General features: G+C 51.0%; 1 protein-coding gene across 1 annotated transcript; it reads left to right on the top strand.

The window, feature by feature from the left end:
* Nucleotides 1-7,021: 7,021 nt before the first annotated feature.
* Nucleotides 7,022-12,058, top strand: LOC116950144 (desmin-like). Its single transcript, XM_032967660.2, has 9 exons — nt 7,022-7,710; nt 9,362-9,422; nt 9,747-9,842; nt 10,260-10,430; nt 10,638-10,763; nt 10,971-11,191; nt 11,313-11,362; nt 11,495-11,580; nt 11,717-12,058. Exons 1-9 carry the CDS (start codon nt 7,133-7,135, stop codon nt 11,750-11,752), a joined length of 1,425 nt encoding a protein of 474 aa, XP_032823551.1. The 5' UTR covers nt 7,022-7,132; the 3' UTR covers nt 11,753-12,058.
* Nucleotides 12,059-12,430: the final 372 nt, after the last annotated feature.

The following is a 12,430-nucleotide window of genomic DNA, read 5'->3' as shown; positions in this document are numbered from 1 at the left end:
TATTATACTCGAGGGAGGCAGGCAGGCAGGCTGCAATCACCAATTACCACCAGTCCTGTTTGTTTCTCGATTCGTGCATTTCCCCCGACTTTTGTATCGCCACACGCGACGCTGGCTGAGAATTTGTATCCTGGAGGAATCTGATGAGGCTGTGAAGATTTTTGTTGTGTTTACAGATGCCCAGTAAAGGGGTCGCGCGATGGGGCAGGCGGTCAGAAAGTTACATGAACGAAAACTAAAATACAACAAATGATACAACAAGAGAAAGATTGGCGGAAAAGTTAAGCAAGTCACGAATAGATATCAACAAAAAGATAAAGCGTGGACGTCAAAAAGAGTGCACTCGTACGTAAATCGCCCACAGAGAGATGTATTGCGTGCACTTCGCCGTCGTGCCGATCAACGCATCGCGCGGCGCTTTCAGATGCGCCTCTGCGGCCGTCTGGAACGCTCTTCCTTCCGACATTAGGAATCCACTGGAGCTACGCACTTTTAAAATCATCATCTAGATTGACAAACTAATTTCATGAGAACGTATTTGGTCTGTTTCGTTTGTTGTCCTTCCCCCCCCCCTCCACCCGCAAGTCAGATTGGCACGGTTGGATACGTACGGCGGGAAAGAAGTTCATCATACACATACACACACGTGCTGTCAGCACACGGAGGCCATGGTGGGCCTAATGAGCAGTGGCAGCAGGCGGCGCGAGCCATCGAGAGGCGCGGTGGCTGAGCGCCACGCCACGCAGAGGTGGAGGAGGATGACGCGGATGCCTGTGGCTGGAGGCGTACCATCGACGCGACACCCCACACACAGCCTCAACTTGTACTGTCACACATACAGGCCGTTGTCGATCCACTGCTGAATGAAGGCTTTTTCCCCTATACCACACGGGTAGTTAACGACGGCGCTGGGCCGGTGCGTATTGGTGGAGGTAGCGAGCACGGATGTAGGAGCGAGGAATTACAATACAGTACCATTGATTTTTTTTTTACCCTCTGCAGTGCCCTCCGCTGGCAATAACTTAGCCCCGCAGAAGGCCATTAGACCTCTCATGCATGGTGGTCACCCATCCAAGCACTATCCAGGACTAGAAGCTGCTTAGCTGGCGAGATCTGACAAGATCGGATGCATTCCGCGTGATACTGTCACGTTCGACATCGCAAACTATCTTCCTTTAAATGACAAAAAGCAATTTTAACGCAAAATTACACTTCAGGTATTTTATGGGATTAAACCCAAATTGTTCCCTTTTCAGCCTCAAACAAGGCAGGAAATTATTTGGGGGGGGGGGGGGTAGTAACGGGGGGGGGGTAGATGAGGCAAGTTCGTGATTCATTAAACATGTATGTGTAGAGCCGCAGGGTAACCTTCCTCTGCATAAGCGATTTATTCCGCAATGATAGATTGTGTCCAATATTGATTTTGCGTAGGTTTTCGTGCGTATCTAGGGTGGAGTGGTGGCGCGGTGGTAAACGCACAGTCCTATCAATTCGGTGACTTCAATTTGATTTATGATCCCAGCTAACGAGCGCCACGGTGGCGAGATGTTAACTACCTCGCCTGGTATGCAGGAGTCGTAGGTTCGACCCTGACGCCTGTATATTTTTTATGAGTTTGCGTCTTCTCCCCATGGTCGTGTGTATTTTTCTCTAGGTCCTTCTGTTTTTCTCTCCACATTTAGAAACGTGCGTTTAGAGTATTTGGCTGCTATACATTTCAAGCAACTCTGTTGAGCTATCATTTGTTCATTTGTGGCCAGGTCGCTTCTGAAAAAGAGCTATATAGCTCAATGGGCCTTACCTGGTCAAATAAAAAATAAATCGTTTTTAGTGAGTTTAAACATCACCCACACCACTAACCCACAATGGTCAGCGTGGTGAAGTATGGTAAAATAATTCCCTTGTCCAGCAGGGGATTGACAAAAGTGCTGAACATTATTTCCTCCCCCCATCTCTAAATAGAGGATGTTGAAAATTACGCGACATGAGACAATATTGGAGCACAAAACTAAGTTATAGGCAACATTATATAATGCAGACAATACATATATTATTTGGGTCTTTCGGTAAAGTCACGTAGATGGTTCAAAGAAAATAACAAAAAACTACGACGTTTCTATCACAACACAAGCGATCGTCATCAGCGATCGTCATCGTCATCAGGATGACGATAACGATCGCTTCTGTTGTGATCGAAACGTCGTAGTTTTTTGTTATTTTCTTTGAACCATCTACGTGACTTTACCGAAAAACTCAAATAATATGAATTCCTGCAGTCACAAAAGCTTTAAGTCAAGATTTATGCAGACAATATTTTAAAACTATTCTTACACATCAATATGTTCTGATTCCAATGGTGCATAGTTTCAGCTACTGTTTCACTTATCGTATACCCATTAATATATGCAGCATCCTTTATTTAACCAGAAGGTAAAAACAAATTTGGGATGTGACTTAGAACTTTCCTTATCTCCATAGCCTCTTTTAATCTGACAAAATTATATCTCTATATGTTTATTCACACAAACATTGAAAACAAATATTTTACAAAATAAACCAATGTCCCTTTACGTAGGTGATAATTTGCAATGTTGTGAAAAACTACAGTTTTTTTACGCATTTTTGGATTAACGGTTCAAGTAAAGCGTATTAATTCCCTTCATGTAGCAAAGGCGTTGTGGTATCAAAGGTCTGAGATTTCAACGGAAAAGCGCGGATCATGTTTTACATAACCTGCACGGAACGTATGGTTAGCGCCCCATGCCAATACTTTTTTTTCCACGAGTAAACATTTTGTTTAAACAATTGCAAAAGTTCAACTTACAGAAAATATTGTTCTGGCCTGACACCCCACTGAGAATGAAGCTATGCCCCCGTGCCGTGTGGTTCTGGCTTGCGCTGCAAGGAGGTATAAACATTCCCATGGGGAGTGGGCGGTGGTTTCCAACGTGACGCCCGACTGCAAGGTTCAATAAAGCAAAGGGTGGCAAAGGTGTCGTGGGCGTCGCAGTCGCGGGGTGATCAGGGCCCGACGTCGTTCATGCCACCACACCTTGCCGTTGTTTCTGCTGGTTGATCGCAGAAGGAAATAACAAGGATAATAAAAAAAATAACAGTTTATGGTTGGGGTGCTGGGTGCAGCAGAAAATAAGGTGCAATGCTCATGCGTGAACGGCAACTCCAATATTCTATTTCAGCCACTAATGCAGATGAATCCCATCGGATTTCTAAGGAGTTGCATCCATAGTGCCGCGCGCCGATCTGCTTAATCGGCCTTCCACAGCTTAGCGAACACTGTGCTTTAGAATTATCTGCCACGGGAGCCACAGAGCCCGCACGCATGGCGTTTGTGCGACGGCTCATCTGTGTCCATGAGCCACTCGCTGCTACGATGAATGAAACCAGTTTCCGCAGACGCGAATTCGTGATCATGAGTTTGACTTTTGAGACATTCTCAATGAGATTCGCAGCATTGTCGAGGGGAGGGATCTGATTGTTACGGTGAGGGTTACAGACAGGCGTGCCACGCTAGTTCCATGCAACAAGCGTGAAACCGGATTGCGTGCGCCCCTGCTCGCTGCCACAGAGCCGTTCGTTAAAGCGCTGCTCGCGGCCATTGGAAAATCAACTTTTGCTCTTCTGTATAACGGGCAAAGCAAAGGATTATTGTACACGCCATGGCCATACTGCACGGTCCTGTTTATACTGATGCCTCGCAGACTTTCAAGGCATTCGTTTATGATGAGCGAGTTTGAGTCTGAGCCTTAAGCCTCTTTGGGTGTTCTTACACAGCTCCACGGGCTCAGCTGAGCACACACAACCGACCCCACACCCCTCTCGTTCTCTCTCCAGCACTTGGCCGTGCCGCCCACGTAGAGACAACAGCTGCCAAAAGGGAACAGCCACCACCACCACCAAATATGCACAAAAACATATTCCTCTCTCGCTACTGTACTCGACTGTCAGTCGCGTGGTAGAATATCTCAAATATCGCACGCAGATCTTCGCCGCCAGATGACACAGGAAGGCCTGATAACGGAACGTTTTATATATATAGACATCGGGCGCGGATGCTTCAGATATTCAACTATAACTTTATACTGCCCAGAAGTGGTTGCTCTAAATAGGGCGAGACATGTCGCGTGCTTGAGCCATGATGCGCGCCTTCAAAAGGAAACACAGCCTAATTTGGGGCTCAAGCACCAGGAAGTTTAATTTTATTAACGTTGCCATAGCGAAGCGCTGTCAACAGAGGCGAAAGGGGCTGTGGGGCCATCACTCCGCACACGACCACAATGCAGGAAACGTGGAACAAGGGGTGGGTGGGTGGGTCCGTGGGTGGGTGGGTGGGAGCCGGGGTCATGGGTGCTCAGGGCGGAGCAGAACCACCGCAGCTGCCCAAGAGCATCAGCGTTCCCTCCTGACTAGAGGGTGATAAAATATCTGGGCGGCCGTCTGGAACGCTCTTCCTTCCGATATGAGGAAGCCACCGGAGCTATAAACACGTTTACATCTCGAGTGAAAACGCATTCCTTTAGAACTGCGTGTTGTGTTTAGTTTGTTCTCCTACCCCCGCACCTTCGATTAGCGCAGATTGGCTACGTACGGTGCGAACGAAGTTCAACATACATGCAGAGTTTCATTCAGCTTCATTCGTGGTCTATGTATGTTGAACTTCTTTCGCACCGTACGTCGCCAATCGTGCTAATTGGAGGTGCTATGGGCCCCACCGAGACAGATGATGTAGATTCCGATTGAAATCTGCGGTCTTTCTTTACCTTACTGAACAGGAAATCATTCGGCAAAAATTCCTGCCGCCAGATAGTCCCACAGGACCGTAGAGTTAATCTGCTCTGCACTGGGGCTCAGCTGGATTGTAAATGTAAACGTCTTTCGAGTAGAAAATACATCTCTAAATTATGTATATGTAGCTAGCCTCTGTGGTGATGTGGAAATGAACACAATGATTATATGCGGGTGTATGTGGCTAACCATTCACCTTGCTCCACGCAGATACCATGGGTCACTATGTAAGCCGTATTCTGTCAACTCATCGTCTTTTCATTAACCAGAGCCCAAGGGGATTCATTGTTTTAGTAAGAAAAACTCCAACTTTTTAAAGTAGGCAATAATATACCTCGTTATTTACTTTGTTAATGGTATTCTCTACAGCGAGGCGAATTATTATTTTGTTACAGATTATTTAAGGGAAGGGTTGTTAAACATTTACAAACGCTGGTCATTTAGGCTTAATTTTCCTTTGCGATGTGGCTTTTAGAATGACGCTATTTAAGGGTCTTTAATACAAACAGTAGACCACAACTCTTTGGTCATTCCCTCGTGACCAGTGGCTCTGGGAATCGAACCACAGTCGTTCTGAAAACAGGTCCAGCGGCGAGTGTGCTGACCTTGTGCCAAATGTGAACGCACCAAATGGAGATCAATACACACGCATGGAGATCAATACACACGCACATCCACCGGGATGACCGCCAATAACTAAGCACGAACACCGGCACAGTCCTCCGATTGAGCTCCGCTTGCCAAGCCACGGCTTCGAATAAAAATAGGTGTTGCAATGTGCTGTGGAATTAGATTCCAAACCAGCGTTAATTTTACTACTTGGCGTTGGCCTGCGCAGCAGCTGGGATAAATCAGCGGCAATATCGTCAAGGAGGCAACGGTCGGTCGATCGGGTGGAGCATTCCGCCCTTTGGGAACAGCAACAGGAAAGGGGAAACCCCCCGTCTCTTCTTTTGTATGAATACAGTCTCTCGTGTCGTGTCACCTCACGTCTGCCATGATCTGTCATCCCCAAATCGAGAATTCCGTGCTCGCCCCTCCCGTCTCTAATGATCTGCCACAGCGTCTCCGGTGCTCTGCCACGTTTAGCCTCTTCCCATCTCCCCGACCCTCTTACACAGTGCTGACCTCATCACACTTCATCACACAACGTATTCGGATCTCGAGCAGAGCAGTGCACCCCTTTATGTGAACAAACGGCCTACGGAAGCAGATAACGCAGAGTTACTGTTTGAGATCCCTTCATTGACCCGTGATTCACAGAGGGCGATACTGCACTCGCCCCGCCACTGTTGTGGTCGATTTTGTTTAAGGCTGAGATAGTGTCTGTGGTTGAGATGGCGTTCCTGTCCCTTTCCATTCATGTGGTTTGAGATTGTGATTGGCGTCGTGTTTGTATTGTGTAAGCAGTGGCGCAGACGCTCTGTTTGTGATTGTGTGCTGCGGTGCAGGTGTTTTAATTGCGGTTCTGGGCAGAGCTGTACCGGGATGTCCCCTCCACCACGGAACAACCCTGGAAGAGGTTAAGACGACAAATAAACGGTGGCTCGAGAGACGGAGAAAGGGATGATGGCAGGAAGATAGGCGATGGGGGAATACTCACCACTGCGCTTGGTAGGGGATTGAAAGGTGTGGTCCGAGTATGGTGACTGGAATATAGGGTGTCGAACCAGGATTGTGGGGTGGTCCCATGGAGATCCCAATGATGCAAGGCGGGGACCAGAGATGTTTAGGGTGTGGTCGCAGAGATGCTGAGTGTGGTTTTATGGGGGTCCCTGGGATGCTGGGTTTTTTTTTTACCAGGTGATTGGAAAAATCTATTGTGTTGCAGGCAGGGGGTTCGCCGGGCGAGGCCACTATCGCATTCACAGATGGGGAAGAGAGGGTCAAGGGTGGGGGGGATGCAGGACCACTCGGAATTGGTAATTACAGAATGCAACCCAGACCTCCGACTGTTTCTCCATCTGCGAGCATTGATATTTCATCTGCCACTCATCATCCTACGCGTTATCGCTTTTCACGACTGATCTCGGGGGTGGTGATCGAGGTCCCAGCGATGCTGGGTGTGGTCCTCGGGAAGTTCCCCGTCGATGAAGCGTTGGGGGGCCACGGACGCCCGGGCTCAGGGTGTGTCCTCGGTGCCGGAGCGGGCCGCCCGCCCGCCCGCCCGCCCGGCGGGGGCGGGCCGGGGAGGAGCCGCGCTCTTTAAAAGGCGGGAGGGTCGCTCCGGCTCTTCTCGCACGGACCAGCCGCTCTCTTATCCCGCAGTCAAGCACCACCGCCACTTGTAGCAACACCGCTACCACCAACAACAACTCATAACGTCGCCATGTCGTCCTCGCAGCGAGTCTCCTCGTACCGTCGCACGTTCGGCCCCGTGACCAGCTCGACCGCCACCCGCTCCTACTCGTCCCGCTCCTCGGGCTACGGCGGCTTCGGGGGTGGAGGCGGCTTCGGGGGAAGCAGCATCGGAGGTGGCGGCGGCGGCATGATCCGATCATCTCGCTCCGTGGGCTTAGGCAGCAGCGCCCAGTCCGGCTTCGGCGGCCGCAGCTCGTCGGCCTCCTACGTGAAGGCCCTGTCGGGCCAGAACGTGGACTTCTCGCTGGCGGACGCGCTCAACGCCGAGTATCGCACGACGCGCACCAACGAGAAGGTGGAGCTGCAGGAGCTCAACGACCGCTTCGCCAGCTACATCGACAAGGTGCGCTTCCTGGAGCAGCAGAACAAGGCGCTCACCGTGGAGATCACCCAGCTCAAGGGACGCGAGCCGACCCGGGTGGACGGCATCTACGACCAGGAGCTAAGGGAGCTGCGCCTGCAGGTGGACCGTCTCACGGGCGAGAAGGCGCGCGGCGACGTGGAGCGAGCCAACCTGCTGGACGATCTGCAGCGCCTTCAGCAGAGGTGAGAGGGGGGCCTCTGGGTGGGTGGCGGCGGCGTTAGGGGGGGCGGGTGGACGGGACGACTGTGTGGTGGAGGGATGGGATGAACGGGCCAGGTGGAGGACCCTAGATGTGGTGAATTCGGGGTGAGCGGAGGAGTCGCGGTGCAGAGTTGAATGTGCAAGGAAGGTGGAAGTTGTACGGTGGAGGAAACTGGGGGTGTGTGACTCGGGGTGGAGTTGTGTGGTCAAGGGTGCATGGCTCGCGCGGGACGTTAAATAGTCGAGGACCTCTGGTGTACGTTTATGAATGAACATCACGGGGTGGACATCGTAAGAGTGGACGAGTATCGGGTGCAGATATCTACTTTGTGAACGCGACTAGTTGGACGTCGTCTGGCGGTGACGGTCTAAAATCGCAAACTGAACACGTTCCTTTTTATAATCTTTCCCTTAAAAAAACGCATCAAATATCATTGCCCGAAACGTCGTTTATAAATGACCATTGGCCGAAACGTCGCCAACGGCACGCATGTATATATCATTTGTTTCGCCTTTAAGACCGTCTTTATTGGCGAATGTGCCGAGTTTTTTCCCCCCCCGTTTATGCGCCACTGCCAAGGCGGTCGTTTCTCATTGTTTCAGTGGGTGGGTGGAGTGGGTGGGTGGAGTGGTGGGTGGGTGGAGTGGTGGGGATGGGTGGAGTGGTGGGGATGGGTGGAGTGGTGGGGATGGGTGGAGTGGTGGGGATGGGTGGAGTGGTGGGGATGGGTGGAGTGGTGGGGATGGGTGGAGTGGTGGGGATGGGTGGAGTGGTGGGGATGGGTGGGATGGGTGGAGGGTGTGGGGATGGGTGGAGTGGAGGGAGTGGGATGGGTGGGTGGAGTGGGATGGGTGGAGTGGAAGGTGCCGCGTCCCGTTATGAGGCGCCGCCACCACGGGATGATGGAGCCCTCCCCCCTCTCCCTGCCGGGTCTCTTCCCAACAAGCAGCGCCGCAAGGGCGTTGTTCCAAGAAGCCGTAGTAGACAAGGGAAGGGCATCTGTCAAGTTGGGCAGGAGTGAGCGGGTGCAGCAGAGGGCAGTAGAGGACGCGGCGGGCGGGATTAACGGATTCCAGCAGATTCCAATGTGGCGGTGGTGGTGGGGCCCCCCCACGCACCCCATCGGTAACTCCCCGGGTCCACGCTGGGTGGGATGGGGCTGGTGGGGGCAGGGAGGGAGGAGGGACCGGGCGTGGTCCGGAGTCTCGCTTTGTTCTCGCTTCTGGCTGTGGATGATGTTGCTCCACCACCCCCCACCCCCACCTCTCATTGCTTCCACTTGATTTGTTTACCACACGCGTTTATTATTACAAAGATAATTCGTTGCTCACCGTGATGACTTTTTTGTGATTGGGCCTCGTGCATCGCAGGCTGACCCATCTGCACGTTTAATTAATGTGCACGATGCCTCCCTTAAGATAATTGTGTGTAACAGCTGTATCATGTGGCACATCACTGCCATCTTGTGGTAGATGGCCCACACTCCCTGCGACGCCCTCGGAAATGGAGGCAGGGGGGAATTGTAGCAGTGGACTCAATGTTGATACCGTATGTGGCGTATGTTGAACTTCTTTCGCACCGTACGTAGCCAACCGTGATAATCGGAGGTGTCGTCGTCTTTTCTGCTGCAGGCTTCAGGAAGAGATGGGCGGGCGAGAGGAGGCTGAGAAGAACCTGCGCGCCTTCCGTCAGGTGTGACCTCGTTTAAGTGGCCACACGTCCACAAACAATTGACCAAAAACGCAAGCAACTGCGTTGGCGGTTGTAGACCGTGAACCCACCACATGAAGCACTCACACTGCCTTGTACCTTAACCATATTCTAGTAAATGATAATTAATATGCTGAGATTTTTTTGTTTGTTTAAAATGAATTGTCTTTATTGTGACTAGATGTCTATACTTGTACATTACACACCAAACGTGATCTCAACAAAAGACACTGGCGTAGAAGAGGGCTAATTTCTCTGTCCTGTTGATTCGCAACCTTGCCTGAACTCGTCCACCCGTTCTTTCAGGACGTAGACGATGCAACCCTGGCACGTGTGGACCTGGAACGCAAAGTGGAGTCTCTGCTGGAGGAGATCGCCTTCCTCAAGAAGATCCATGATGAGGTACACGCACGCAGCACACACACACAGATGCACACACGCCATGCGTATACCCGGCACGCACGGCGGTGACTACCTGTGGCGTGTCGGTGCAGACGCTCGGTCCTCCAGCCGTGCATAAGTGTGCCCATGATACAAAGGATGTCAAAATAAAAATCTCGTGCTGTTAGTGAGCACCTAATGAAGGAGAGCACACGTAGGGGATAGTGGGGCCAGGTAAGATGCCCAGCTGCCTCAGTCTCCCCCCAGTGCAGATGTTTTTACACAGCGCAACACGTGCTTATTTAAAGCCAAGACAGGTTCATATATTCGTCACCGATATTGTCCGTGAATGGGAATCCAACTCGTGTCGCCGGGTTCATCGTGACCCCCACGTGTCTCCCACACGGCGCGCGTTGTGTGTGTGTGTGTGCCGTCCAGGAACTACGCGAGGTGCAGGTGCAGGTGCAAGAGCAAGCGGTGCACGTGGAGTACGACATGCAGCAGACTGCCAAGCCGGACCTGACTGCGGCGCTGCGCGACATCCGCGCCGAGTACGAGGGAATCGCCTCCAAGAACGTGGCGGAGGCCGAGGAGTGGTACAAGTCTAAGGTGTGTAGAAGAGACAGCCCAGGCACCTATTTGCACGCCCGCACGCCTCCAAAATAAGCGACCGGTGCATCCAAATGGTTTAAATGAGTCTCTGGTTTTGTATTTATTTAAGCCTCTTTTTTTTTTACAGGTTTGAGAAATGAAAGCATTTTGGGAGATTATGGTCTTGAAATGAAGGAAGAAAAATAATGTTTTTCTGTGCTACAGTTTGCGGATATGAGCGAGGCAGCTTCCCGCAACAACGACGCTCTGCGTGCAGCCAAGCAAGAGCTGAATGACTACCGTCGCCAGGTGCAGGCCCAGCAGTGCGAGATTGACGCACTCAAGGGCGGGGTAAGTGCACACTCGGGGGACGGACGCTGTCACACCACAATGTGCAAGCGACTCGCACTAATATCAAAACATAAATCTATGTACAGACACACTATTAAAAAATACTAAACTCATTTGTCCCAGATATTGTGCAAGCGTACCGTATGAGCGCCGATTGTGATCCTCTGCATCCGTGTTCCCCTGCCTTCCCCCCCACCCCCTCGCCAGAATGAGTCTCTGGAGCGGCAGATGCGCGAGATGGAGGACCGCTTTGGGCTGGAGGCGGCCGGATACCAGGACACAATTGCGCGCCTGGAGGACGACATCCGAAACCTCAAGGATGAGATGACGCGCCACCTGCGGGAGTACCAGGAGCTGCTCAACGTCAAGATGGCGCTCGACATCGAGATTGCCACCTACCGCAAGCTTCTGGAGGGCGAGGAGACTCGGTACTAGGCACACGACGGGCGCTGGTTCATGTTTGACACGGTGTGATAGACCGACCCCGACCTTTGTATTTTAGAGCTTTAGTATGAAACGTCCTGACGCTGTATATTTTGTCACCCTTAGGATTGCTCTTCCGGTGCAGCAGTTCTCTTCTACGTCGTACAACTTCCGAGGTATAAGCAGTGTGCACCGCACTTTGGGGTGTATCGGAATTCTGTTATACGGTGCACCCATATCACAAATGCGTGCATAGAGTGGAAGTGTGTGTGTGTATACTTGATTACAATATGATTATCCCCACACAGAATCGAGCCCTGCCATTGATCGCCTGGCCAGCACCTTCAACAAGAAGACGGTCCTCATCAAGACCATTGAGACCCACGACGGCGAGGTATAGTGCAGTCGCACCAAGACCGCACAGATTGACCACACCGTGCACAAGTTGGTTGGGCTCGGTGCAATACCATGCGACATCGGTGCCAGCTCTTGTCCCTCGCATTCTGTGCGTGCGATCTGTTTTGCTCCAGGTCATCAATCAGTCGACTCAGGAGGAGGAGATCTGAGCTTCCCGTCGTCCACCTGCATGGCAGCTCCATCATGCGGACGCTGTTGAACGTCTGATGAATGGTCCGCTTGCATGGAGAGGAGGCAAACACAGCGACAGCCTGCAAAAGCATCTTGTCTAGCTGCTGTACCAACCCCATGCCCTTAGTCCTCACTTCACCATGACACATCGATCCTCTATCCTTTCTTTGAAGAGTAGGTTCAGCTCGTGCAGACCGGCCTCCTTTGTTAATGTTCATTTTTGTATACTTACCCTTACGTACAATCAGACCTATCACCAAAATAAAGATGACTTTCCAATTAGAGTAGCAGAGTCTTTGTTTTTATTCAAAAGGTTAATGCAGAACTTTAAATGCTTGATTTAACAATAACTTGGCCAAGATTGGAGGCATTTATTGTCAATGAATTGTCTGTTTAACCCAGAGTTCGATAAATATAATGTATGCCCCAGCGCAATTCGCCTTTTACATGTCCCAATCTAAAATTACACTAAATAGTGCACAAAACTGATAATTTGTAAATCTAGACCATGATGGGGTTGTGGCATAATAATTTCGGAAGCTCTACACTAACCCTGACCAGGATTTGAGGCTGAGTAGGATGAGTGGGTTTATCAGAGCCAGGGGCATATTGTCGGAGCTAGGAAGAGGAGTACTTGCTGTGTATAGATGGAAAAT

Source organism: Petromyzon marinus, chromosome 2, assembly GCF_048934315.1.
Source record: "Petromyzon marinus isolate PM22_M1 ecotype Great Lakes invasive population chromosome 2, UKy_Petmar_22M1.pri1.0, whole genome shotgun sequence".
In the NCBI taxonomy this organism is placed as follows: Eukaryota; Metazoa; Chordata; class Hyperoartia; order Petromyzontiformes; family Petromyzontidae; genus Petromyzon; species Petromyzon marinus.
The sequence above is the reverse complement of the archived record's forward strand: the minus strand, read 5'-3'. Positions and strand labels throughout refer to the sequence as shown.